Consider the following 23235-nt stretch of genomic DNA (forward strand, 5'->3'; position numbering starts at 1 on the left):
TTATGGCCACACAACTCCTTGTGGGGCCATGCAGCAAAATCTGAGAACAGGGAAGGGCTCCAGATGTCCGTCAGCTTACCATACAGACCTGCAGGTATGCAGGTACCAAGAAGAGCAGCAGGCAGTGAGGATAAGGGACCCTGAGCTCCCTACCACAGCACTCATGCTATAGAAGAAACACAAGAGCTACTTTGCTTTCACTTAAATGGAAATCTGATGCGTAATGATGTTTTAACACAGGCTAGCAGCTAAAACAGTTACAAGCCACTGATGGATAACTGACAGGGCTGGTCCTCTGCAGGAGGCCGAGATGACAGCACGAGCAGGACAGACTTGGAGGAGAGCCACACACACACACTGACACTCGCTAGGTCCTGGCTTGGCAGGGCCCTCCCATCAGAGCCAGCATGGCGAGGTGGTCTGGGCTGACCTGCAGCACTCCGAGCACTGCTTCAACAAGTTTGTCTCCAGCACATGTCCTTCTTTCCTCTCACCTATTTGATACCCAGTCCTCGTCACATCTTATAAGCCAGATGATTCTCCACCGGCAGTTTCTCCCCTTGCCTGCACACAAGCTATACTACTTGGTTAAGATGTTTCAGTCTCAGTAAAATAAACTAGTAAATACACAGATTTCATGATGTCTGGGCACTACAGGGTGGGGTCTGAACCCAGCATGTTCTTACCTGAATTACTGGCTGCTATCTGAAGACTTCCAAAACATAATGAACAACAGAGAGCACAGAAAGATCTAGGTTGGAAGGGATCTGTGGAGTTCTTCGTCTAATTCCCTGCTCAAAGCTCAGTGTTAGACCAGGTTGCTCAGGGACTTACCCAGTCAAGGATACCCTACACTGTGCCATGTGCTATATTATCCCACATTTCCAGTACTGTTATTAGAAAGGGAAGTATAAGCAGCAGAGTGGCGCAGCGGAAGCGTGCTGGGCCCATAACCCAGAGGTCGATGGATCGAAACCATCCTCTGCTAGTTGTTTTACCTTACATCATGGCAAACTGGGGAGGTCCCATTGGACTGGAGGGTGGCAAATGGGACACCCATCTACAAGAGAGGCAGAAAGGAGGATCCAGGAAACTATAGACCTGTCAGTCTGACCTCGGTGCCAGGGAAGGTCATGGAGCAGGTCATCTCGAGTGCCATTACGAGTCATATAATGGACAACCAGGGGATCAGGCCTAGTCAGCACGGGTTTATGAAAGGCAGGTCCTGCCTGACAAACCTGATCTCCTTCTATGACAAAATGACCCGACTATTGGATGAGGGAAAGGGTGTGGATATTATCTACCTGGATTTTCGAAAAGCATTCGACACAGTTCCCCATACGATACCCAGAAAAACTGGCTGCCCATGGCCTGGATGAGTGAACGGTCTGCTGGGCCAAGCACTGGCTGGATGGACAGTCCCAGAGAGTGGTGGTCAATGGAGCTAAATCCAGCTGGAGGCTGGTTACAAGTGGTGTTCCTCAGGGCTCGGTGTTGGGACCATTTCTGTTTATCATCTTTATTGATGATCTTGATAAGGACACAGAGTGTATCATCAGTAACTTTGCAGATGACACCAAGTTAAGCGGGAGTGTCGATCTGCATGAGGACAGGGAGGCTCTACAGAGAGACTTGGATAGATGGGATCGGTGGCCAACGTCAACAGGATGAGCTTCAACAAGGCCAAGTGCCAGGTCCTGCACTTGGGCCACAACAACCCTCTGCATGGCTACAGGCTTGGGGAGGCTGGAGCTGTCTGGAAGAGAAGGATCTGGGGGTTCTAATTGACAAGCAGCTGAACATGAGCCAGCACTGCCCAGGTGGCCAAGAAAGCCAACGGCATCCTGGCTTGGATTAGAAATAGTGTGACCAGCAGAAGTGGGGAGGTGACAGTCCCCCTGTGCTCTGCACTGGTGAGGCCACACCTGGAGTGTTGTGTCCAGTTTTGGGCACCTCAATCCGAGAGAGATCTCGAGGTGCTGGAGCGAGGGCAGAGGAGGGCAACGAGGCTGGGGAAGGGCCTGGAGAATAAATCCTGTGAGGAGAGACTGAAGGAGCTGGGGCTGTTCAGTGTGAGGAGGAGAAGGTGAGGGGAGACCTCATCACTCTCTGCAGCTCCCTGAAAGGACATTGTAGAGAGGTTGGTGCTGGTCTCTTCTCACAGGGAATTAGTAACAGAACAAGAGGGAATGGTTTTAAACTGCAACAGGGGAGGTTCAGACTGGACATGAGGAAAAAGTGTTTCCCAGAAAGAGTGGTCAGAGAGTGGAATAGGCTGCCCAGGGAGGGGGTGGAGTCCCCATCCCTGGGTGTGTTTAAGGGTCGTTTAGATGAGCTGTTGGGGGATGCGGGGTAGGGGAGAACTTTGTAGAGTAGGGCTGAGGGTTGGACTCGATGGTCCCAAGGGTCTTTTCCAACCTGAATGATTCTATGATTCTATCTTTAGCATCTTCCCTGTATTACAGGACTTGACCCTCAGTGTGTACCTAGAAAAACACAGTAAGTTAAAAAAAAAAAGCGCTTCTTAAGAAATACTGGTTTTGTTCATCCTGAACAATGAAGATTCCTCATAACTTTCTCAGTTGGTATCATTAATCCTAACTACATTTAGTAGATTTTAGATGCAGTAAGGCCAGCTATTTTACAATCATTAACACCAACGTGCATTAAAGGACTGCTAAAATTGCAGTCAAGGATTCCAAGAGTGTAAACTGCAGTGCAAATTAAATGGCCTCTTACAGACTTTCAGAGGTGTCACTGGAGGTCACACAATACAGTTTCTCCAGGATGCCACCTCACCTGGAGAATGGGGAGTTGTTCAAACACCTCCCTCTGTTCTCCTGTTTAGCACACGACCCCAAGCCTCATTTTTTCAGAGAACACCTGCAGAATTAAGAAATTTAATTAGTCCAGTTTTCACTAGTGCTAGGACCACCCTCAGAGTGTTTCAGAGAATGTTAATGAGTTCAAATAGCTTATGATAATAATCTGTGATAATGAGCTCAGCTGTGAGTTCAACTGATGGACTCAAAGTAATGCCTGAACCCTTCAAAGTGTTTTGCTAATTTGGATGCCCTGAGGTTGCAAAGGACTTGGCTTTTCTCTGATATAACCAGAACTTTTCTAGGACAACACATCATGTCCTACACGAGATTCAGCTTTCATCTGCAGATGTGAACAATCACATTTTTTGTGCATCTAGACCCAGCTTTCCCTTAGCTGCCAAAAGGTGTGAAGTCTGGTTGATGTAATTTTCCCCATCCCACAGGAACACAGTTGGACAAGCAACTATTTTTACCTTAATAAAGTGATCCTCTGTCTTATACAAATGTTCACATTTGCACTCCATGCTTTCCAGTTTTAACAGTGAATAAACAAGGTTATAGAGCCCATAATCTCCATTAGTATCTCTCTCTGGTGAAGACTGAACTTGCTTCAAAATTTGAAGGAGGCCTTCACAACCTACTTTGGGTTTTTCAATGTTTTTGCATACTAAACTGCTTGCAGAAACCCTCTCCCCTCTATGCAGGTAGTTATAAAGTATCATTAGGTCACTTGTGAAGTTTAAGCAGGGAAAAATTCCTCTACACATTGTGAAATAGGTTTTTCAGCCTTTAAATTTTTCTTGTACCTCCTAACTTTTCCACCTTTACAGCAATCTTTCTAAATACACAAACTGGTCAGAAATGTTCAGTGACACTTACCATTCAGGAGAAACCCCGCTTCCCCAGTTCCCCACTTCTAAATGTCCTTTGAACAATTGTCCCATGAAACACAAGATACATTTTGACCTATGAAAGCAGCCAAACCTGTGCCAGCTTGTAACAGCTCTGAAACACAACCTGCAGCCCCATAGCAACCTCCCTCTGCACCCCATAGCACTGACTTTAGGGGACAGACTTGACTTGCCCCATTTTACCATGCTTCCCACCTGCCTTCAGGAATGCTTTTCCACCACAAGAACCTCACAGTAGGGTTTTGCCAGCAGAATCTGAGATACTCCAAGACTGAACTTCATCCTTTGCCCTTGCTATGAGTTTAAAAAATGTTTTAAAAGCCTGGCTCCTACTGACCTGCAGTACTACCTCCTTTTTCTTTGCAGCCATCCTTCTGCAGGAACAAGGGTCCTTTGAGCAGCAGTCCCAAGCACAAAGCACTGCAGACGTCCTCTTTATTCTGTGAATCCAACTGCTGGCCAACCTGCCCCACAGAGAAAGCTTCTTACCCGTTCCTGCTCCTCTGCCCAGGCCGTACCGCCTACAGCAGCATCCCTGCCCTGTTGCAGGGAGTGGGATTAGCTCAGCAGTGCCCAGAGCCTGGACACGGCTCTGCTCACACCCTTTTCACAGAGGCAAGGTCTGCTGCAGGGCCTGAATCGCTGCTCACTTTGGGAGACACAGCAGTTTGCCCCTCCTTCCTCTGAGCGTGCAGAAGAGAACCAGCCCCAGCCAGAGCCTGGCAGTACCTGTGTGGTGGCTGGCAGCACCCCAACGTTGCTGTGGCAGCACCCCAATGCTGCTGTGACAGCCCTGGCAACGTCGGGGTGGAGCAGCAGCCCAGCCCGCCCTGCTCCCTTCTCAGTGTCGCTGCAGTCAGGAAGTTCAGCTCAGTCTCCTCTCTAATTCCCCTCCGAGCAGCAGCCGCAGTTGGAGCCCTTCTGCCTCCTCTCTGCCTGTCAAACCTGCCCAATACTCCACCCCACTCCAGTTTTCCCCTACCCCTCCCAAACTAGGGGCCCAAGACAAGGCACAAGATCCAGACACGAGAGCTGCTGGCCCACTCCAATACACAACAATTTTTGAAGGTTGGTTGGGTTTTTTTCTTACTTGCAGTGAGCACCCAGCGCCTGTGCCCATCACCCCCCAGGGTTTGGGCAGGGCTGCTGCCCACCTTGTCCCTTCCCATGCCTGGGGTCACTGGGCCCCAGGTGCAGACCTTGGAGGTGCTGCTTCTCACACAGCACACGATGTCTGGTGGCCGGGTCCTCCAGCTGGCCAAGGTCCTTCCTGGTTGAGGACTGGGCTTTTGGCACATCAACTCCCCTAGTGCCCCTGGCAGCCCAAGGGGACACTAAAGTGCCTCTGTGGGACATGGCAGGGCAGAGCCTTGGCAGAGGGTCCCCTGCCTCCAGAACCAGCTCAGCCGAGCAAACTGCACCCCTGGATGGCCCCAGCAACTGACTTTGGAGAAATAAGCCTCCACTAAAGTCCTGTTGATTTTTAACCACCACTGAAATTTTGCATGTTTACACCTACTTTTTATGATTACCAAAGACAGTCCTGTTAAACTCATTTTCTAGTCTTCAAGAAATTAATTCTCATGCACCTCAAATTATTCTTCTGCCCGCTGTGCCACTGTTTCAGCAGTTTCATGGAGGTACAGCATCTACTGCAATGGCCGAAGTCTGTAAAGTTAAATTTATAAGATATGAGGTGTTTGCCTTAAGAATATACTGGCACAAGATGCTTTTGAGCAGGTCACTTAGTTTCTCTCCTTATTACAAATCTGTAATTAGAAAAACAGCCAAATTATAAGCCTCATTTGACTTTGCATGGGAGAGACTACTCCAAACGTGGACTGGAGGTGGTGGGGAGCGACCAAGTGTACTTCTCTGACAACCAGCATGCCAAACTCCATGCAGAACTGTTCAGTTTTTTGACACATGTAACCATGTAACCTTTGAGAGGACTGCCATCACTGGGCCCAGATATAAAGAGCAGACATACTTATCAAAATTCATTAGGACTGTTTCTCAGAAGAGAAATGGCACAAGAACAGCAGAAATCCTGGTGATCTGTATGATGTCCAGACAAACTCTATACTTGCTTTGGTTCCGCAAGCAACCCTGTAATTCTCTAGACGCTGTTACCTAAATAAAGTTGGTAAATCAAGTTTGTTCCCACTGTGAATCTCAGGCTAGCAACTGTCAGTCTGTAGAGAAGCTGGCACAGAAAGCTGAGATTTCTCCACGAAGCTGAGAAAAATCTAGATATTCTGGTAAAGTTCTTTTTATTTACAGTATTCTTCTTTTTGTACATACCTATAGCAACATCAAAAATTATTCACAAAGCTTAACTGAATGTAAAAATGTTCTCATCCAACAGTTCATCCTATGTATATCTGTGGAAAATGTCAACTGTTCTCATGCAGCAACAAGATTGTCTGAGCATTGTTTTTCAGTTTTTTTTCTGGTAGAATTTTAGGAAGCCACCTCAAAACATGTACACAGATGCTTACTCACCTTTTCTGAACACCTTTAGGCACCGGAGTTTTATAGAATCAAACTCAGATTTGCTTTTAGAAACGTGAATTAGGGGAGGACAAGAAGAGGTATGTAAGAACTTGAGCTCCTAAACGTACATAGCAGGAGTGCAAATTTAGAAGTCAGATGCATGCTGTACAGTCTTGGATTTACAATATCTGCCTCAGAACTTTTTTCTCAGGTCAAGCAAAAATATATTTCACTGAATTTTATAAATAAGACTTCACTTCTGAGGTACTGATATTTATCAAGTTCTCACATATTTTTACTTCCCCTTTTGTTCAGCCCCCAAAGTCCATCATGAAAAATTTGCAGAAGGACATTAAAAAACTGCCAGTCACTTACTGCAATGCCTGGGGAAAAAGTGTCAGGTGCTCACTTTTATTTGTCTTTCAAGAGTGGAAGAAGTTACATGAAATGTATATATTCTCCTTTGCAACCAAATGATAACAGTTATCTGATACATAGCACATTCAAATTCCAGGCCAAACTGTGGTCACATTTTCTGACACAAGTAGTTACCTTGGAAAAATGTAAGGCTATCACAATTTGACCTTCTGATCAGAAAGAGTAAGATACTTATCAAAATTGGTTAGCAAAGTTACAGACCTCTCTTCTTGCTGCAGCCTTCCTGAAGTTCAGTGTAACAAAAGAAAGATTTGGTTTAAGACGTCGGCTGCAATCTTTAGTGTGCCTGTTAGTGCTACGTAAATATAGTGTTTGGAGATTCTGACTATTAAAACTATGGTCTAAACTGAAATCAGAAAGGAGACATGGGAAGAAAGCAAGAACCCTGAACTGCATGAAAGAGAGCTCCTTGCTGCCCTCATTTGTTTCTATGCGTATTTGACTGTGAAGCCACAGGGGTCTCATGTTCCAGCCTAACCTTACACACTCCTCTTCATTTGTACTCATATTTTTTTCTCCACACTTACAGGCACAATTTTCAGGAACTTCTGGACAATCTAGGCTTCTGAACAGAATAAAATCCCATTGCTTATTATTCAGGTATCCAAATCCATGCAAGTGTGTATATCTGCATATATACACAAAATCTGTAGCAACATTACTGAGCTAAAAAGCAACCCCAACAAAACCAAAACCCCAATTTTTCCATCCCTTCCCCAACTTAATGCACCCAGCTGATCTTTCGTGGAAATAATCTGTAAGTCACTTAACTATATCTGGAGGTAAAGGATGCAAAACGAGAGCAATCCCTTAATCACTGCTTGCCAGCTCCTTCTGGTCTCTTGGAAGTATAACTTCTGCAACATGCTCTTTGCTCTATTGATATTAGTGATCAGCAAATACTTATCACCAGTGAAATAAGCTATTCTTTCAGCAATTATCTGAGCAAGTTCTTGGCTACTAAAGCAATAGCTTATGCCTGCTGATATTGCAGCCACCTGTTCCTTTCCAGAAAAGTCAACAGTCATGCTAACTCTGAAGTATGAGATTTCTTCTAAAAACGTAAAGAAACCCAAAATAATCCAGTTGACCCATTCCATGGATTTGAGCTTGTCATCAGTACCAGGTGACCTTGTATGGCAGTAAAAAACTCTTGGACATTGTCAGTACAGAATGCGCTGCTTATAATTTGGGGTCTACTGTCTCCCTCTATATTTCTCTTTAGAAAGGAAGTATAATGTAAGTTAAGCTGAAGTTCAAAATGCATATATTTTACTTAAAAACATTCATCTGTTCAAAATTCAAAATAAACTTTATGGGATACAACAGTTTGGTATTTTTTTTAAATAACATTTCATTCAAACTGTATATAATTCATTGAAGTATTCGTACAGCAAACAATGGTTAACCCTTGAAAACCTGTAGAAAAAGATTTTCACACAAAAAAAAGGAAAAACAAAATTGAGGTATCACACCCACACACATTCACCCAAGCACACACACACATTCGAGCACACCCACACACATCCACACACGCAGGCTGCAGCAAAAGCAGAAAATTGTAGGCCCAAAAGGAAAATGATGACTGATTGTTCTATCCGAAAGTCCAGGTAGCTCAGGAAAAAAAACCCAAAAAACCAAAACAACCCCCCAGGAGTCCTCTGAGTAAAGAAACTACCTCAAGAAAATTCTCAAGTGCACTGGAGACCTGATCATTTAAACTGTTTCTGCAAAGCAGCTCCCTGCACCTGAGAAAAATGCAGCCCAAGGTGACTTGTGCAAATATTAGGAGTCAGGAATATCTCCTGCTATTCCTTAAGTAGACATGAGGGGTGTCCATAGATTCAATTAGTCTTTGATCATGCAAGATACTGCTGGAGTGCTGTCTTCGCCCTGCAATAAAGGAACAACATGTTAATTATTGGGGTTTGGCTTTATCATCAACAGCTTTATATACAAGACTATGCACTGTGCCAGCAAGAGAGGGAGGATGAACGTGTGAGGTAAAAGGAAGCCGAGTGGCTGGTTCCTTCAGATTGGAAGAATCTAGCCCATGGTGCAGAAGTGCTCTGTGTGCGCTGTGACAATTTAAGAATCCATCTTGCATCTAAGAATAAGATGATCTAACCAAGTATATTAGATGCTCAGCATAAACTGAGCAACTCTGAAGTATGGTGGGGCTTAAGATATATATTGAACCTCATTATAACACACCTTATAAAAACATTTAAAAAAGAGCAATAATTGTGAAGAGCAATTACTTTTCTGCAATACAGATGTGCCATGAAAAGCAGGCCTTTGAGCTGAGAAATGAAAGATGTTGTAACTCAGAACATACTAGAAGCACGTTAGTCCTGTCAGCAATACCAGCCCTACCAAAAACATACAATGAGATGAGAGCGAGAAAAGAAGCAACAGCTAATGTAATACTGGAATTTATGTGATCTAACATTGTACAACATTTTTGTTAAGACCTCTCAAAACTCTCGGGTTACAGTTTCATCATCACTTCAGCTAATTCAGTGTTTCCTACCACCTGAAGTGAGAAGCTTAGCTCTTCCTTTGTCCCCCCACCCATCCCAACCACGCTATCACGACTGTGACAGACTTTTCCAAGATCTGATACAACTCAGCAACCCAGAGGAAGATTTTTTTTTTTTCCTTCCAAGTTTCCTGCTATGTTCACAAGTCACATCAGCTCATTGAGGGGGCTGACGAGGCAAAGTTGAGATAGGGTAAACAGTGGGAGCAGGTGGCCCAGAAGAAACAGGAGGGACAGTGACCTGAAACAGTGCTAAGCACAATCAGCTCCATCTCTTAAAACCAAAGCTTAAGTGTTGACAAGCAAGGCCCATTTACCAGAAAGTATTTTTACTGGTGTAAGTTTTATTCCTATTTCTCACTGTTTGAAAACCCTGTTTAGCTTTTCCACAATTTTCTGTAAACCTGCTTATCGATATCTGTATGTTCCTGATTATCATCCTCAATACTGATACTTTTGCATAGATTTTAAACAAAGAAGTCCTAACTTTACTACAAAGATGTTTAAGAACACTGGAATACCTTCCATAAAAACAAGAAACCCAAATTTAATGCATTTTAAAACACTGCACAGTTCTGAGTTGTGTTGTCTATATATGACCTCTTGCAAAAATCAGATCATCTCCTTCAGTTCATTATGGGTTGTTACTAACTGTATGTGGAATAATTGCAAAAAGTGAACATAAAAACCCAGAAACTCTCATTAGCTATTTTGGTTACATGTATTTGTGAAGAAGCTAGATGATCTGTGTAGGTACTACAATATGAGTAACAGAACAAATATGTGGAAAGCTACTGTTCAGTTTAATTAGTTTAAACGAATTTAACTGACATTAACAACAGTGGTGATCCTGTATTATCTTCTTAATTCATAGTGTTATGTGATGGCTTACCATTCTTCCAATCCTCTGGAATTTTGTTAGTAGTCCAAGGTTTACACAAATATTTGTGTATCGATGAGATTTCAGAGCAGACCCTCCACTGATTTAGATCTTAAGCGTAGCTATTTTATACTACTGAGAACATCAGTAAAATCTGTTATTCCTGAGTAATACAAAACCTGCTCTTTAAGTAAGTGTTCATCACAATTTCTTTATACACTGTAAAACTCAGTGCAATGACAGACAGTTTTTCTGGGGAATTTTTCTGTAATCACAAGATTTCAAAAAAAGATATGTTTTCAATAAAAAGCAAAGATTTCCCTCTAATATTCTTTTTTGATTTAATTTATACTCACTTGTCACACAGATTTGGATCCGATGACTGACTCAATTTATGTAGAATATCTACTATTCCCATGTCTCGTAGTTTATCTTGACGTTCCTGTGAACCTACAACAATAAATCACATTGTTGGGAATACCACCAAAAATAAACGTCTGCAGAACAGAAGAAAGGAGTGGTAGCAGAAATCAGCTCAAAGGCATTCAGTTAGAATGGAAAAACTCCCTCAGTTGTGGCTACTTCCCAACGGCGCTCTAGTTTCTTTCTTCCAGGACCTTGTTCTCAGCAACAAGGAGGGGCTGGTGGGGAATGTGAAGCTCAAGGGCAGCCTTGGCTGCAGTGACCATGAAATGGTAGAGCTGAAGATCCTCAGGGCAGCGAGCAGGGCACACAGCAAGCTCGCTACCCTGCACTTCAGGAGAGCAGCCTTTGACCTCTTCAGGGATCTGCTCGGCAGATAACAAGGGATAAAGCCCTGGAGGGAAAAGAGGCCCAAGAAAGCTGGGTAATAGTCAAGGATCACCTTCTCCAAGCTCAGGAGCGGTGCATCCCAACAAAGAGGAAGTCAGGTAAGAACACCAGGAGGCTGCGTGGATGAACAAGGAGCTCGTGGACAAGCTCAAACACAAAAAGGAAGCCTACAGAGGGTGGAAGCAAGGACAGAGAGCCTGGGAGGAATACAGAGAAATTGTCTGAGCAGCCAGGGATCAGCTTAGGAAGGTCAAAGCCCTGACAGGATTAAATCTGGCCAGGGCACCAAGAAAAGCTTCTATAGGTATGTTGGTGATAAAAGGAAGACTAGGGAAAATGCAGGCCCTTTCTGGAAGGAAACAGGAGACTTTGTCACCCAGGACATAGGGAAGGCTGATGTACTGAGCGACTTTTCTGCCTCAGTCTTCACGGGCAAGTGCTCCAGCCACATGGCCCAAGTCACAGAAGGCAAAGGCAGGGACTGGGAGAATGAAGAACCTCCCACTGTAGGAGAAGATCAGTTTTAAGACCATCTAAGGAACCAGAAGGTGCACAAGTCCATGGGACCTGATGAGATGCATCTGCGGGTCCTGAAGGAACTGGTGGATGAAGTGGCTAAGCCATTTCAGACAGTGGGATCAAGGCACCCCCAGCAAGTTCACCGGCAACATCGAGCTGTGTGGTGTGGCCAACACGCTGGAGGGAAGGGATGTGCCATCCAGAGGGACCTGGACAGGCTGGAGAGGTGGGCCTGTGCAAATTTCATGGAGTTCAACAAAGCCAAGTGCAGGGTCCTGCACATGGGTCGGGGCAATCCCAAGCACAAATCCAGGCTGGGTGAGGAGTGGATGGAGAGCAGCCCCGAGGAGAAGGACTTGGGGGTATTAGTGGATGGAAAACTGACTGTGAGCCAGCAATGTGCACTCACAGCCCAGAAAGCCAACCATGTCCTGGGCTGCATCCAGAGCGGTGTGGCCAGCAGGGCGAGGGGGGGAATTCTCCCCCTCTACTCTGCTCTCCCAAGACCCCCTGCAGTGCTGTGTCCAGCTCTGGGGGCACCAACGTCAGAAGGACACGGACCTGCTCGAGCAGGGCCAGAGGAGGCCACGAAGATGCTCAGGGGCTGGAGCACCTCCCCTGTGAGGACAGGCTGAGAGAGTTGGGGGTGTTCAGCTGGAGAAGAGAAGGCTCCAGGGAGACCTTACAGAGGCCTTCCAGTACTGAAAGGGGCTACAGGATAGATGGGGGGGGCGGACTCTTTATCAGGGGGTGTACAGATAGGACAAAGGGTAATGATTTTAAACCGAAAGAGAGTAGATTTAGGTTAGATACAAGGAAGAAATTCTTCCCTGTGAGGGTGGTGAGGCCCTGGCACAGATTGCCCAGAGAAGCTGTGGCTGCCCCCTCCCTGGAAGGGTTCAAGGCCAGGTTGGATGGGGCTTTGGGCAACCTGGGCTGTTGGAAGGTGTCCCTGCCCATGGCAGGGGGTTGGGAATAGATGATCTTTAAGGTCCCTTCCAACCCAAAACATTCTATGATAATTTTTGTACTCCATATGTATATGTTTAAAGAAAAGAAAATTTTTAAAGGCAAGAATTTGAACACATTTTATCCTAAAATAAGAAGCTTGACTTCAGTTGGTTTATTCTCATCTCTCTGATTTGGATGCAGAGAACATTTAACGGGAGGTGTGTTTTTGAGTCTGACTTGTAGCACTGTATAATGCCAGTATAATGAGCAGAAAGCCACCAGGAGCATAGCCAAGTGTCACCCACTGAATGAAGTTCTCTGAGAGCTGTGGCGTAAGTTACACAGTAGGGGGAAAAAAAACAAAACCCAAGTAGAGACACTGACTTCTTTGCTGAAAAGCACCATGGTCAACTTGAGGGTAAATCATCCATCTCAGAAAGCCCTCCTCCCAGCCCCACCACTCCTTCCCTTGCCATTTCTTCCAGCTCCACATTACTGCCTCCATCTGCCCTCTCCACCCCTCTGCACAAACACATATTTTTCTGTGCAGCAGCATCCTTCAGCTCCCTCCTGGTTACCTTCCATTGTTCCAGGCCACAACAACTCCTATCAAATGCCTTCTCCACTCCTTCCAGTTCCAAGTCCTTTGGTTTGAATGGGTGCTGAGACTCTGAAACCAGTCACCCATGCTGGGGAAAATTTCTTTGCAACAAATCCCCTTTCTAATCTATCTATCCTCTCCAGTGAACCTGTGCTCACCAACGACGAGTCTCCATAGCCTCTTTAAGACTTGGAAGCTCCCTTTACTAGGATTCTCTTTCACTCAGTTGTTTTCAGATTTTACAGAAATGCTACAGGTGGAAACCTCCCACTGTGCGACTCTCATCAACTCCTATTTATTGACACACTCTTCTTGTGTCTCCTCTTCCTGCCCAGGAACAGCTCTCTACACTTTTCTCAATGTCCTGACCACTCTAACTTGTTCCATATTATACTTATGTCTCCCTTTATGCTTTGGATCCTGCTGTGCACTGTAAGTATTGATTACTATACAACACTAGCCTTTTGATCAGGATAACGACTTGTATATGCATTAATAATGAGGCTTTCTTACCTTCTTCTTCATTCCATATGAGATTAGATATACAGAACATGGCAGCAAGCTGAAGTTTAGCATTTGAATGACTCTAAATACAGAAAAACAGTACTCAAGTTTAGAAGAAGAAATTCTTAGACTTACATTTTGGCATTCATCCTGTAAGAAATAAGGTAGCAAAGTTGGGACTAATTCTTATCTACAAATTCTCTCAAATTAGTGCCATAACATAAGGCACTTGGGTAATATTCAGTCACTTCCTTCCAAATATTTACCGAGGCCTACAAGATAGGCCTTTTCCAAGATCATGGAATGTTTTCCATGTTACGGATATTGCTTAAGTCACTGTAACATTCTTATGGGACGTAACGACTGGTTTTTCCTTTTAATCAGATTCTCAGTACATCTCTGCCATACAAAACTGCACTACATGATTTCTTGAACACAGCTGGGTGTATGAAAGTTAAGTGCATGATACTGAATAATTTACAGGACAAAATGCTGAAGTACCCACTTTTCATTCATGCAAAAGACCAACATAAAACCTTTAAGAAAAATTCCCCATACCATGTAGTATTTGATTTTCTGCAGGATGTCATCATTGGTCATAATCAGTTCTTTTGCTGTCGTTCCATCTGCTATATTGGCAAGTATACATAATGTCTGAAAGAGAGAAAAACTGTTATTTGGCCACAGATCACATACCACGATTTATACAGTTTCCCTGACAGCTTTGAGCTTGTGAAAAACAATTTCTTTAATTAGTTTTAATATCTTTAATCTGGAGTTTCCAGCTTGCTTACATCTGGGGCAAATGCCAAAGAGTTAACAGCTGTGGCTGAACAGCCCTGGCAAAAAACCCAGAGCCATTTTAAAATAAAAAGCAACATTCATTAATTCATTTCAATCAGTAAAATTTTAAGTCTCTCACGAAAATGTGGAGCATATATAAAAGATTAAATACATTGGAAAATAAAGCAGTCTATTTTTTATCAGTGGCTAGGGAAAAAAACATATCCATCTAGTTCTGCAGGCCAGGAAATGGAAAGACAGAGCTCTATCAGAGTAATAACTTTTTTTCAGCAAGTCTAATCACACATCTTACCTGCAGAGAGAACTCAAACTACTAACACACCTGGTTATTTCCTGCCAATTAGAGAAGCCATCCTACAGAATAACCTTGAAGCAACTTGGCCAACGTTGGCACTACATGCACATGGCATTAAGACTTGCAGAGGCAGCTTTCCTGGTCCCTGAGGAGGCATCCGGAGATGCTCTACAAATTTTTTTCCAAAAGAGCCATGGAAAAACTTAATCATCTTTTTCGGAAATGCAGGGAGGATACCAGAGAACAATCAGCACTTGTATGATGCCCGTGTCTAATCTGCACTGCATTTACGTCAGCAGTTGCAGAGATTTATTACTTCCAATCTACTAATTACATACTGATGAGCCAGTCAGTGATAGACATAAGCACTGTCCTGCTAGAAATATGGGCTCCTGCGTGCAGATAGTACTGGATGTATGACTTGATTCTGAAATAAAAGCAAGCTGCTGCTCACACCACAGGGACAAAGAAAGTGTTCTGGGTATAAAGGCCCCAAACCCTAAAGGCTACATTCAACCCCAGCCTACTAGCCCTTTCCAAGAACATTTCTCAGGTACACCAATTCTCCTCCAAAACAATTCTGAGAGGCCTGGCAAGGTAAATAACCTTCTAGTGCAATGAAGGCCATTCCTGTCACTAAGAGCTTTATTGGGAAGAACTGTTTAGAAAGACACAACTGGTTAATCCTCAGCTGTTTCAGCACCACTGTATCACTAAATTTGCTATCTGTTAAGAGTCTTTTGGGGGTTTTTTGCTAATATTGCACTTAAATAGACATAAAACCTGTTTGCCTTCAGCCCATTCTTCACTGAGCAGAGATTTAGACAAGTCTGGACTCACTTGCCATGCTGTTTGCTACCAATACCCTTCCTAAGTCAAAGCAATTCTCTGGAGTCTCCCAGAGCTTCTCCCTGCCCCCATTCTTCATCACCACGTGCCCTGTACAAGGAAGAAACAGGGTTCTCCAACTGACCATCCTGTCTATCGCAAGAGTTCATCAGCCAAATTCTGCCCATCTATCCTCTTGCTTTTGCTTTAACATCCCCGCAGCAGGTATCCCAGTACACTGGCTCCCTTATGTTGCCACCAAGCCAGGGATGCATTCTCCCTTTCCTCTTGCATATTGATCTTCTCAAGTTTTAATTTGTCAGGGCATGTCCCTCCCTGCTTTTTCCTGGGCTACACCAGGATGCTCTTTTCCTCACTAGTGCCTCTCCTCCTCTAATGGCTGCTGGCTCCCGCAAGCACCCAAGAGCAGATGAGTTACAACACATCCCAGGAGAACACGTATTATTGCCAGCAAGGCAGGCAATGATGGGACTCTTCATTACTGACTGCTCCAATGGCTGCTATTGAGCAAATAACCATGATGCTTTTCCCAGTGTGAAATAGTGGCTTCTTTCTCTTCCCTTGTTCCTACTGTCCCCTTTCTGCCATACGATTGCCTTAGATTTAATTCTTTCGCTCTCAAATACAGTGACCTCCTCTTTACCAAACCTACGTTTAAAAAAAACATTCTGAATTCAATTCAAACACATTTGTAATAATCCATTAGAAAGAAAAGTATTCTTGTAGTTACTGAAGTTATTAATCTGACAGATCTCAGTAAAATATTCGCAGCACAACATAATTCCAAAAAATGACATGTTGAGAAGAATAAGTGTTCTTAACTGCTGCTTAAATTTCATTCTGCCAAGACACCACGAAACAAAAAAGGGTACCTGCTCTTTGACTTCTATATTGTGCTCCCCTTCCAGAATGAGGGTCACTGCTTGCATGATTTGCTTCCCATGAGTGCTCATTATATGGTCTATGTGCTGCCAAAGCAATGATGGAATACAATCAGTACAACTTTCCAGACAAAGAAGGGGCATTCCTACTTGAATTACTCTAAGTAAAGAGTAGCAACATTGCACAAAGACCCTAGCTCCTAGCGAGGTGTCCCAAAAACAAGAACTTATCACAGCAGAAACACTTCATAATATTCCTCTTCATTTGAAGCCTGGTCTTGTTTGAGAGAGCATGAGAGGGGCCTTCTGATTTCACTGTAACCTGTAGAGAAGACACTGGTTTCCCAGTTGCATGGAGGCCAGTCTGAAGACTGAATCCTGCTGGACCCAAGCTCTAAGTATGATGCTGCAGTTAGAAAGAAGCGCCTCTCTTCTGGTAACAGGGGGGTATCGGAGAGGGGTAAGAAAACTGAGGTTTCTTATCTGGTATTTGCTACTCTTACTGGAACACTGTGACCAGGTGCGATATCCACATTTCAAAAGTCTGAGAGGGTTCAAACCATATAGATTACTTATCATCTAGGAAAACTGTCTCAAGTTAAGAGACTTTCAGGTAAAAAGTCATTTGATCACAGACTATAAATACCTATACTAGAATAAAATTGATCATTAGGAATAACAGAAAAAGATGAAACTAGATCTACTGGATTAACTGATATCAAAACTCAAGAGTGACAGCAAACAGCCATCAGATTACCAGCACATGGCACACTACAATTTTTTAAGACCTTAGGGATTCTTGGAGGACTTCTTAAAATTGCTAGCAACGAGACTCCATTCAAAAGCTGCTGGATGAGTTATTCTGGAGTGAGTTTTGGGTAGAGAATGAGAATGGTTGGTTCTGGCTCTAAAACATACTACAGAAAGTAGGTGAAACTGGGACGTAGATTCAGATGAAGAACACCTTAAGTGATAATGAGAGTCTGCTGTCAGGAGCTCAGGGTGAATTTAATGAATGACTGGTTATTAAATATCTTTTCACATTAAGACAGAGCTAATTTTCTATGAAGCTTATTGAGACTCAACGATTACAAATATCAGAAGATTTTTTGCAGTGACCTTTTTACGGTAGAAACACAATACGTGATAAATGCACAGTAGAGGCTTCGTGGTTTTTTTCCCCACAAAAATGTTGGCTTGCCAAATGTTTGCTGCATGTTTTCCCTCTGTTCTTCACAGGGGATTACCCCTTTCTTTTCCTCCACCAATATCTCTTTCTCCCTGTCAAAAACAATTCATGGGCTTACATTTTCAAACCATTTTATTTCAGTGTGTAAAATGAATGTATGCATTTTGTAAGTGCACAGTCCCACAGTCAAATTCAAAAAGTCAGTACTATCTATATAGCTGGATAAGAATAGAAATATTTCAGGTGTCAAGAAAGAAGAAACACAGATATCTGTAAGATATGTACCTCTCCACACATGGACTCAACAGTGCAACCTTCTTGTTGTTCTGGACAAGTTTCACAGAAAGACTGTTAGGAAAATATTTTTGCTGAAAGCTAAATGCAATGGAATTGAACATTAAATGTAACTGTCTAACTCCGTATTTGATAATAATTACAAAGTCTCAGTGGATGCAGAGAATTCTTTCAAATGTTTTCTTACACTGGTTTGTACATTTGACTACAGATACTGGGATAAATTGAACGTTAATCTTAAACAGAAAAATAACTTGTCTTACAAAAAAGATTGAGAATTAATTTGTATTGTCTGCCTGTTTGATCAAGCTTTCAGAAGAAGGTCTGGTTGCAGCTCTACTTACTGGGCGAGTAGACAGAAGATTCCTGAGCAGTCCCAAAGTTTTCATCAGAACATTTACATCGGAATCAGAAAGCAACTGGAATAACTGCTCTGTACTCAGACCTCGTAAGATGTCTGATTTGATCTTCTGTTCTGCTTGAAATGCCATATTCTGAAAGAGACAAATTTTTTTGCTTGATTTTCTACCTTAAACTTGAGCTTTCACTCATTTAGTAGACTATTACCTGCAAGCATATATATCCTTGCTAAAATTAATCTTACAAAGGTTGTAATTTATGAGGAACTACTACACAGTAAATTAAATTTCCATACAGTCTTATGGCTGATCTGGTTATTACCTGCTTTTATTTGTCCCCTGGCACGCTACTGACACTACTTAGCTGTTTCCCTGAATGATCTTTGCAACCAAACTGGTATCAGAACTGAAGAGTTTATTTTATTTTAGGGACTAATTAATGAAGTGTTCCAGGCTGATAGTGTTTTCCTTCTGTAGTTAGGTGGAAAGACAAGCCAGATTTCAGCTATGTTATTTTTAATAACAACTGACAAGTTCTTTAAGTTACATTCACAAACTTTTTAAGAAGCAAAATCACGAGCGATATTTCACCAGTGTGTTCTACTTACCATTAAAGCCCAAATGCCGTTCACTCGCAAGGCAAGATTTTCACTCTGTGTTAAACTACATAGAAGTTCTATGGCTCCTGATTCTAAAATAGGCTAAAATGAAGAGGAGGGAAAAAATTATCTTTAAAACACTACATAGACTGATTAGACATATATACAAATTTAAATTTTATACAGTAAAGTCTTGCTTATATCTTATACTTGTGTTTATAACACATCCAGTCTACTCACATGAACTGTCCAAGTCATACCTTATATTCATGAGCATTAAAAGATAGGTTTTTATTAAAAAAGGCAGGTCAAGACAGCTTTATTCTCGTGTGTATCTGTGTATGGATACAGATGTATATACACAGCCATACATGTGCGTGTGTACACATATATGTATATACACACACATACACCTGCCACACTCAAACAAGCAAATAGGCTTTCCCCAGCAACTTTCAGCTTGGGACTGCTCTCCAAAAAGTCTTCCTTGAGCAACTGAATCTTTCTGGGTATCAAGTGGGATGTACGTGACTGTTTAAAAGAGGTTAAGGACAATGAAAGCTACTTGATATCTTTCTTGACATTTAATCTTTGCGTTTGGTATCAGACAAACTAAAATCCAACAGAAAAACTTTAGCATAATAAAGAAAACTGAAGATTATTCTTGATATTCTTGTAGTATCACATCTTGAAATGACAGGAAAAATATCAATACATGCACCTTTTCTTTCAAACTTACTGTAGTTAATTTCAAAATTACTGTAGTGAAAGGTAAGTTTGGAACAACTGCTTCCAACCTGCACTGAATTTGAAGTACTACTTTTATCAAAGACCTGAAGAGCATAAAAGGATTCATCCAGTGACTTATGCTGCTCTAGTTTGTAAGGTGTTTCCTTCTTCCAGAAGTTACCGCTTCAAAGCGGTGAATAATTGAACATATCTCAGTTTTTGGGAAGTTGCATGTTTTAACCCTCTTATGAGCTGAATTCATCAGAAAACAGGAATGTGTGGGAAAGGCTGCACTTTGTAGGAACAGGCTTGTCTCACTGAATAGCAGCAACAGAACCAAGGCAGCAACAGTTTGTGTCAAATTCCCCTAGTCCCAGGTGCTTGTGCCCATGGGCCCAGTAGCTGGCTGACTCCTAGAGACTTCTCCACAGCCACAGCAGGTGGGAGACATTCCAAAATTGGTTTTGACTCAGCTCTGTTACAGGGTAAAATACAGATCCATTTCAGCTTTATTTACTTAAGTGACTGATAGCTTACATCAACTTTCAAAATACTATGTAGAAAAAACTGTGATATATCAAATAAAGATCAAATGGCTTGTAGATGCTTTCAAATCTAACACTTCTAAATATTCCTTCATTTTGCATAAGCAGTATTTTCTTTTGGCAATGACGTTTTTTACATGAACCATGTGTCCCGATTTAAAATTCGGTATTTCAATTCATTTTGAAGTGGAAACACTACGCTGACTGTGACCTGCAGCATGAACAAGAAAGCCCATGAGCCAGTGAACTGTGCTTGGCATTATTTCAGTTAATTTTCTGTCTCACAAAGATGACTAAAACCACCAAGATCAACTGATCAAACCAAGGTAATCCAAAGCGCCCTGCAGGAGCCCACGTATACTACCATCTTGAAAATGTTTTGTGTTTTATGTATTAAGAAATATTTAAGAATTGGGGAATTGTTCCATTGCTATGAAGTATTGATGTGCACGTATGAACTGTATGAAATACAGAAATCATTCAAAAACAGTAAAAACCACAAGACTCAGCTATGCCAGCATTTTCAAGCTTACAGCAGTAATTCTAAGACAACAGATCGTATTGCCAGTTGTGTTTGTTTTCTTTTGCGTATGAATTTTTTAGATAATGGTGTTTCACAAGTAAAACATTAGAAAATTTCATGTCTACCTCTTTTCTTTAGACACTGTATTAACTATTCAATCATATTTAACCATCACAGCACTGTAAACAGATGACAGCTTTTTTATTCACAAGCTATCAGCGATAGTCTGCCTAACATTACAGCTCTACAACGCTTCACAAGCAGTGGCTACCAAGTAAGACACCTTTATACATTATACAATGGTTCAATAAGTAACTTTTGTCTATTACCTCTTCTTGTTTTTGAATAAATACTAACCTCCTTGCTTGGAGAGAATTCCAGAAGAAGATTGCATAGTGTGGAAGATGCTACTACGAGAATTTCATTTGGAGCATTCTGTAAAACCTGCAGTCACAAAGGAGACAGTGAGGAATCTCCATTAGCTAGTATGATAAGGAAGGGATTGTTTTGAAATTGAATACCTGTAATTATGCTGCACTTTGATATTCCATACTCCAGGAGATGCTTTGGTGCTAGCAGTGCAGGTCCAGACAGGGCTCGTTCGACTCAATGTGATCATACACATTACATGACAAGCTGGAGCAGCACAATGTTATTTCACAGAAGCCAGATTTGAGAGCTTTCAGGTCCAATTTCAAAGAAATCAGTGGGAACAGATCCCCGCTCTGCAAAGCATACATGTGCTGGCAGTTGTAGTTTAGCTCTGCAGCCCTTCTCTCAACAGAGAGCAGGCTGTGTCCTGCAGTTCACCTCTGTGTCATGGTTTGCAGAAAAGCGGAGGATGCCCAGGAGGAGCCTCCTCAACACTTTTGTACCTTGTGCAAAGCACAACATGGCAGATTTCCTCATGACTGTCCTTTCAGAAAAGCAAGTTATGCTCTCTCTGACCTGTGCCTGGATCTCCAGCAGGACCAATACAGGCCATTCTTAAACAGAGCATCTCCCCTGCGTGTTCTGAGAAAACTCAGTGAGGAAATAGGCATGGAGGATACAACTGTTCCTCCAGCAAAGAAGGGGAATGGAGCAGTGAGAAACTGCAAACATTAACAACTACTGCATTTACAGCAGCTTGCACTAACGTACATATATGTAAATCCTACAGTTTTAGACATTATTCTTTCATGGCTTATACAGCTATACATGCTAGGGGATAGAGAAAGGACTTACACAGTTGTTACTAACCTAGACCGAAAATTAATTTATCTTTATTTAATATTATTTTTATTTTTACTATCAAGAATAATTCTTGACATTTTGGAATGAACATACAAGTTTCCAACTTCAACTTATTTAATACAAATCAAAATGAATGACTGTCAGCAGCTGCGTTTACAAGGAAGTCAGACATCTACATTTGTTTTTTTTCACATGGCTCTCCTTTACGCTCACTGTGCTGCTTCAAGCAATCCTGTCAGTTTTGTGGTTTATATTTATAAAGGTTTGATGTTTTCGTGTTTGGCCTTTCACAAACTCTTAAAATATTCAAACCATTCCCTCCAAGCCCCTTCAGGTGATGATCATGAGTCCTGAATCATGGGACTATTAAGCTATAATGACAGCACAAAACTTGCATGATCAAATCTCCCTTGACCTCTCAATAAGACATGAATTAGACATCCATGGATTAGTCTCACAACTCACATCCAATCCAAGGATGAATGCATAACATGTAATAAGTGTATTGTGTATCCTGTCAGAAAATAAATTCTCCATTATTTCTATCATGAAACTGTACAAAAAAGTAGGCCCATACTTTAGGGTCTCTAATTCATGCAAGCAACACAAAAGGCTGAGAGAGTTTCTTGGCCTGCAGTCAACAAGATGGCCAGAGAGTGTAGTATAACTAGTGAGTCAAGTCTTAAGTCTGTAACTTGCAAGAATTAGAACATAAGCAGAACAGAGAAAGTCAGGTCTGAATGAAATGTCACTGAGTAGAATCCCCAACAGGCATCTTCCTTGTACTGAAAAACTGCTAGAAATAACTGAAGGATCTCCTGATCCTTTACAGGCTCTTGAGTGAAGCTTTGGACAGTCAACTCCCATAACTGCCTTGTTCATCAGGCTTACCAGTTCACTTTTGCCAACAACACTTTCTCTGGTCTGGCTATTTTACTTCTGAATACAGCCCAGCTTGCTTCAGGTGATTCTCATGAATGTCAATACCACCCAAGCTTTCAGACTTCTTGCTAGCAGACTTGCCTGATCCCCATTTTCAAGGTCTAAAAGATGTTGAAACTGAGAAACTGGTTTATTTACCTGCACTTAATGACAGTCACATTACAGGATGAGAGATGATACACCTTACGCACTTTGATCTCATTTTATCTAGTATTATATAATTGCATTATATGAAAATGTGTCTTTTTAAAGGTCTTGCTGAGCTCTTTGGCTTCAGTTTTAGAATCTGCAATGAGAAGTCTTAACTGTGCTACTTAGTCTGAGCCTGAAATTAAAGGAGAAAGTCCTCCTAGTGCCCTAGGGACTAGGGATAACAGACTTACTCACTGATCATGCCAAAAAAACAACCCCAGCAAAATCACAAACTAACCAACCCACCCACCCCAACCAAAACTCAAGCATGGACCACAGTCCTCTTTGCTGCTGCTTGGTTTTTGTTGATTTACAACT

The 23235-nt window shown here is 42.3% G+C and overlaps 1 protein-coding gene and 1 non-coding gene across 7 annotated transcripts in view; one reads left to right on the forward strand and one right to left on the reverse strand.

The window, feature by feature from the left end:
* The first annotated feature begins 916 nt into the window (after nucleotides 1-916).
* Nucleotides 917-988, forward strand: TRNAM-CAU (transfer RNA methionine (anticodon CAU)). Its single transcript has one exon. It is a non-coding gene; the product is annotated as a tRNA-Met (tRNA).
* A 5004-nt stretch (nucleotides 989-5992) lies between these two features.
* ARMC8 (armadillo repeat containing 8) overlaps nucleotides 5993-23235 on the reverse strand; it is an 80321-nt gene continuing 63078 nt past the window's right edge. For 3 of the 6 annotated variants that reach the window (XM_074833487.1, XM_074833486.1, XM_074833485.1), the window contains 8 exons: nucleotides 20905-20991; nucleotides 18760-18852; nucleotides 18137-18286; nucleotides 16301-16396; nucleotides 14039-14134; nucleotides 13490-13562; nucleotides 10449-10542; nucleotides 5993-8563 (listed from right to left, as the gene is read on the reverse strand). In XM_074833487.1, the coding sequence (XP_074689588.1) occupies nucleotides 8530-8563; nucleotides 10449-10542; nucleotides 13490-13562; nucleotides 14039-14134; nucleotides 16301-16396; nucleotides 18137-18286; nucleotides 18760-18852; nucleotides 20905-20991 (723 nt within the window). In that variant the 3' untranslated portion in view covers nucleotides 5993-8529. Of the gene's footprint in view, nucleotides 8564-10448; nucleotides 10543-13489; nucleotides 13563-14038; nucleotides 14135-16300; nucleotides 16397-17428; nucleotides 17591-17649; nucleotides 17847-18136; nucleotides 18287-18759; nucleotides 18853-20904; nucleotides 20992-23235 lie in introns of those variants that run through there. The other 3 variants (XM_074833488.1, XR_012624256.1, XM_074833489.1) reach the window with 3 other exon arrangements.

The sequence above is a fragment of the Strix aluco genome, chromosome 9 (genome assembly GCF_031877795.1).
Source record: "Strix aluco isolate bStrAlu1 chromosome 9, bStrAlu1.hap1, whole genome shotgun sequence".
Taxonomy (NCBI): domain Eukaryota; kingdom Metazoa; phylum Chordata; class Aves; order Strigiformes; family Strigidae; genus Strix; species Strix aluco.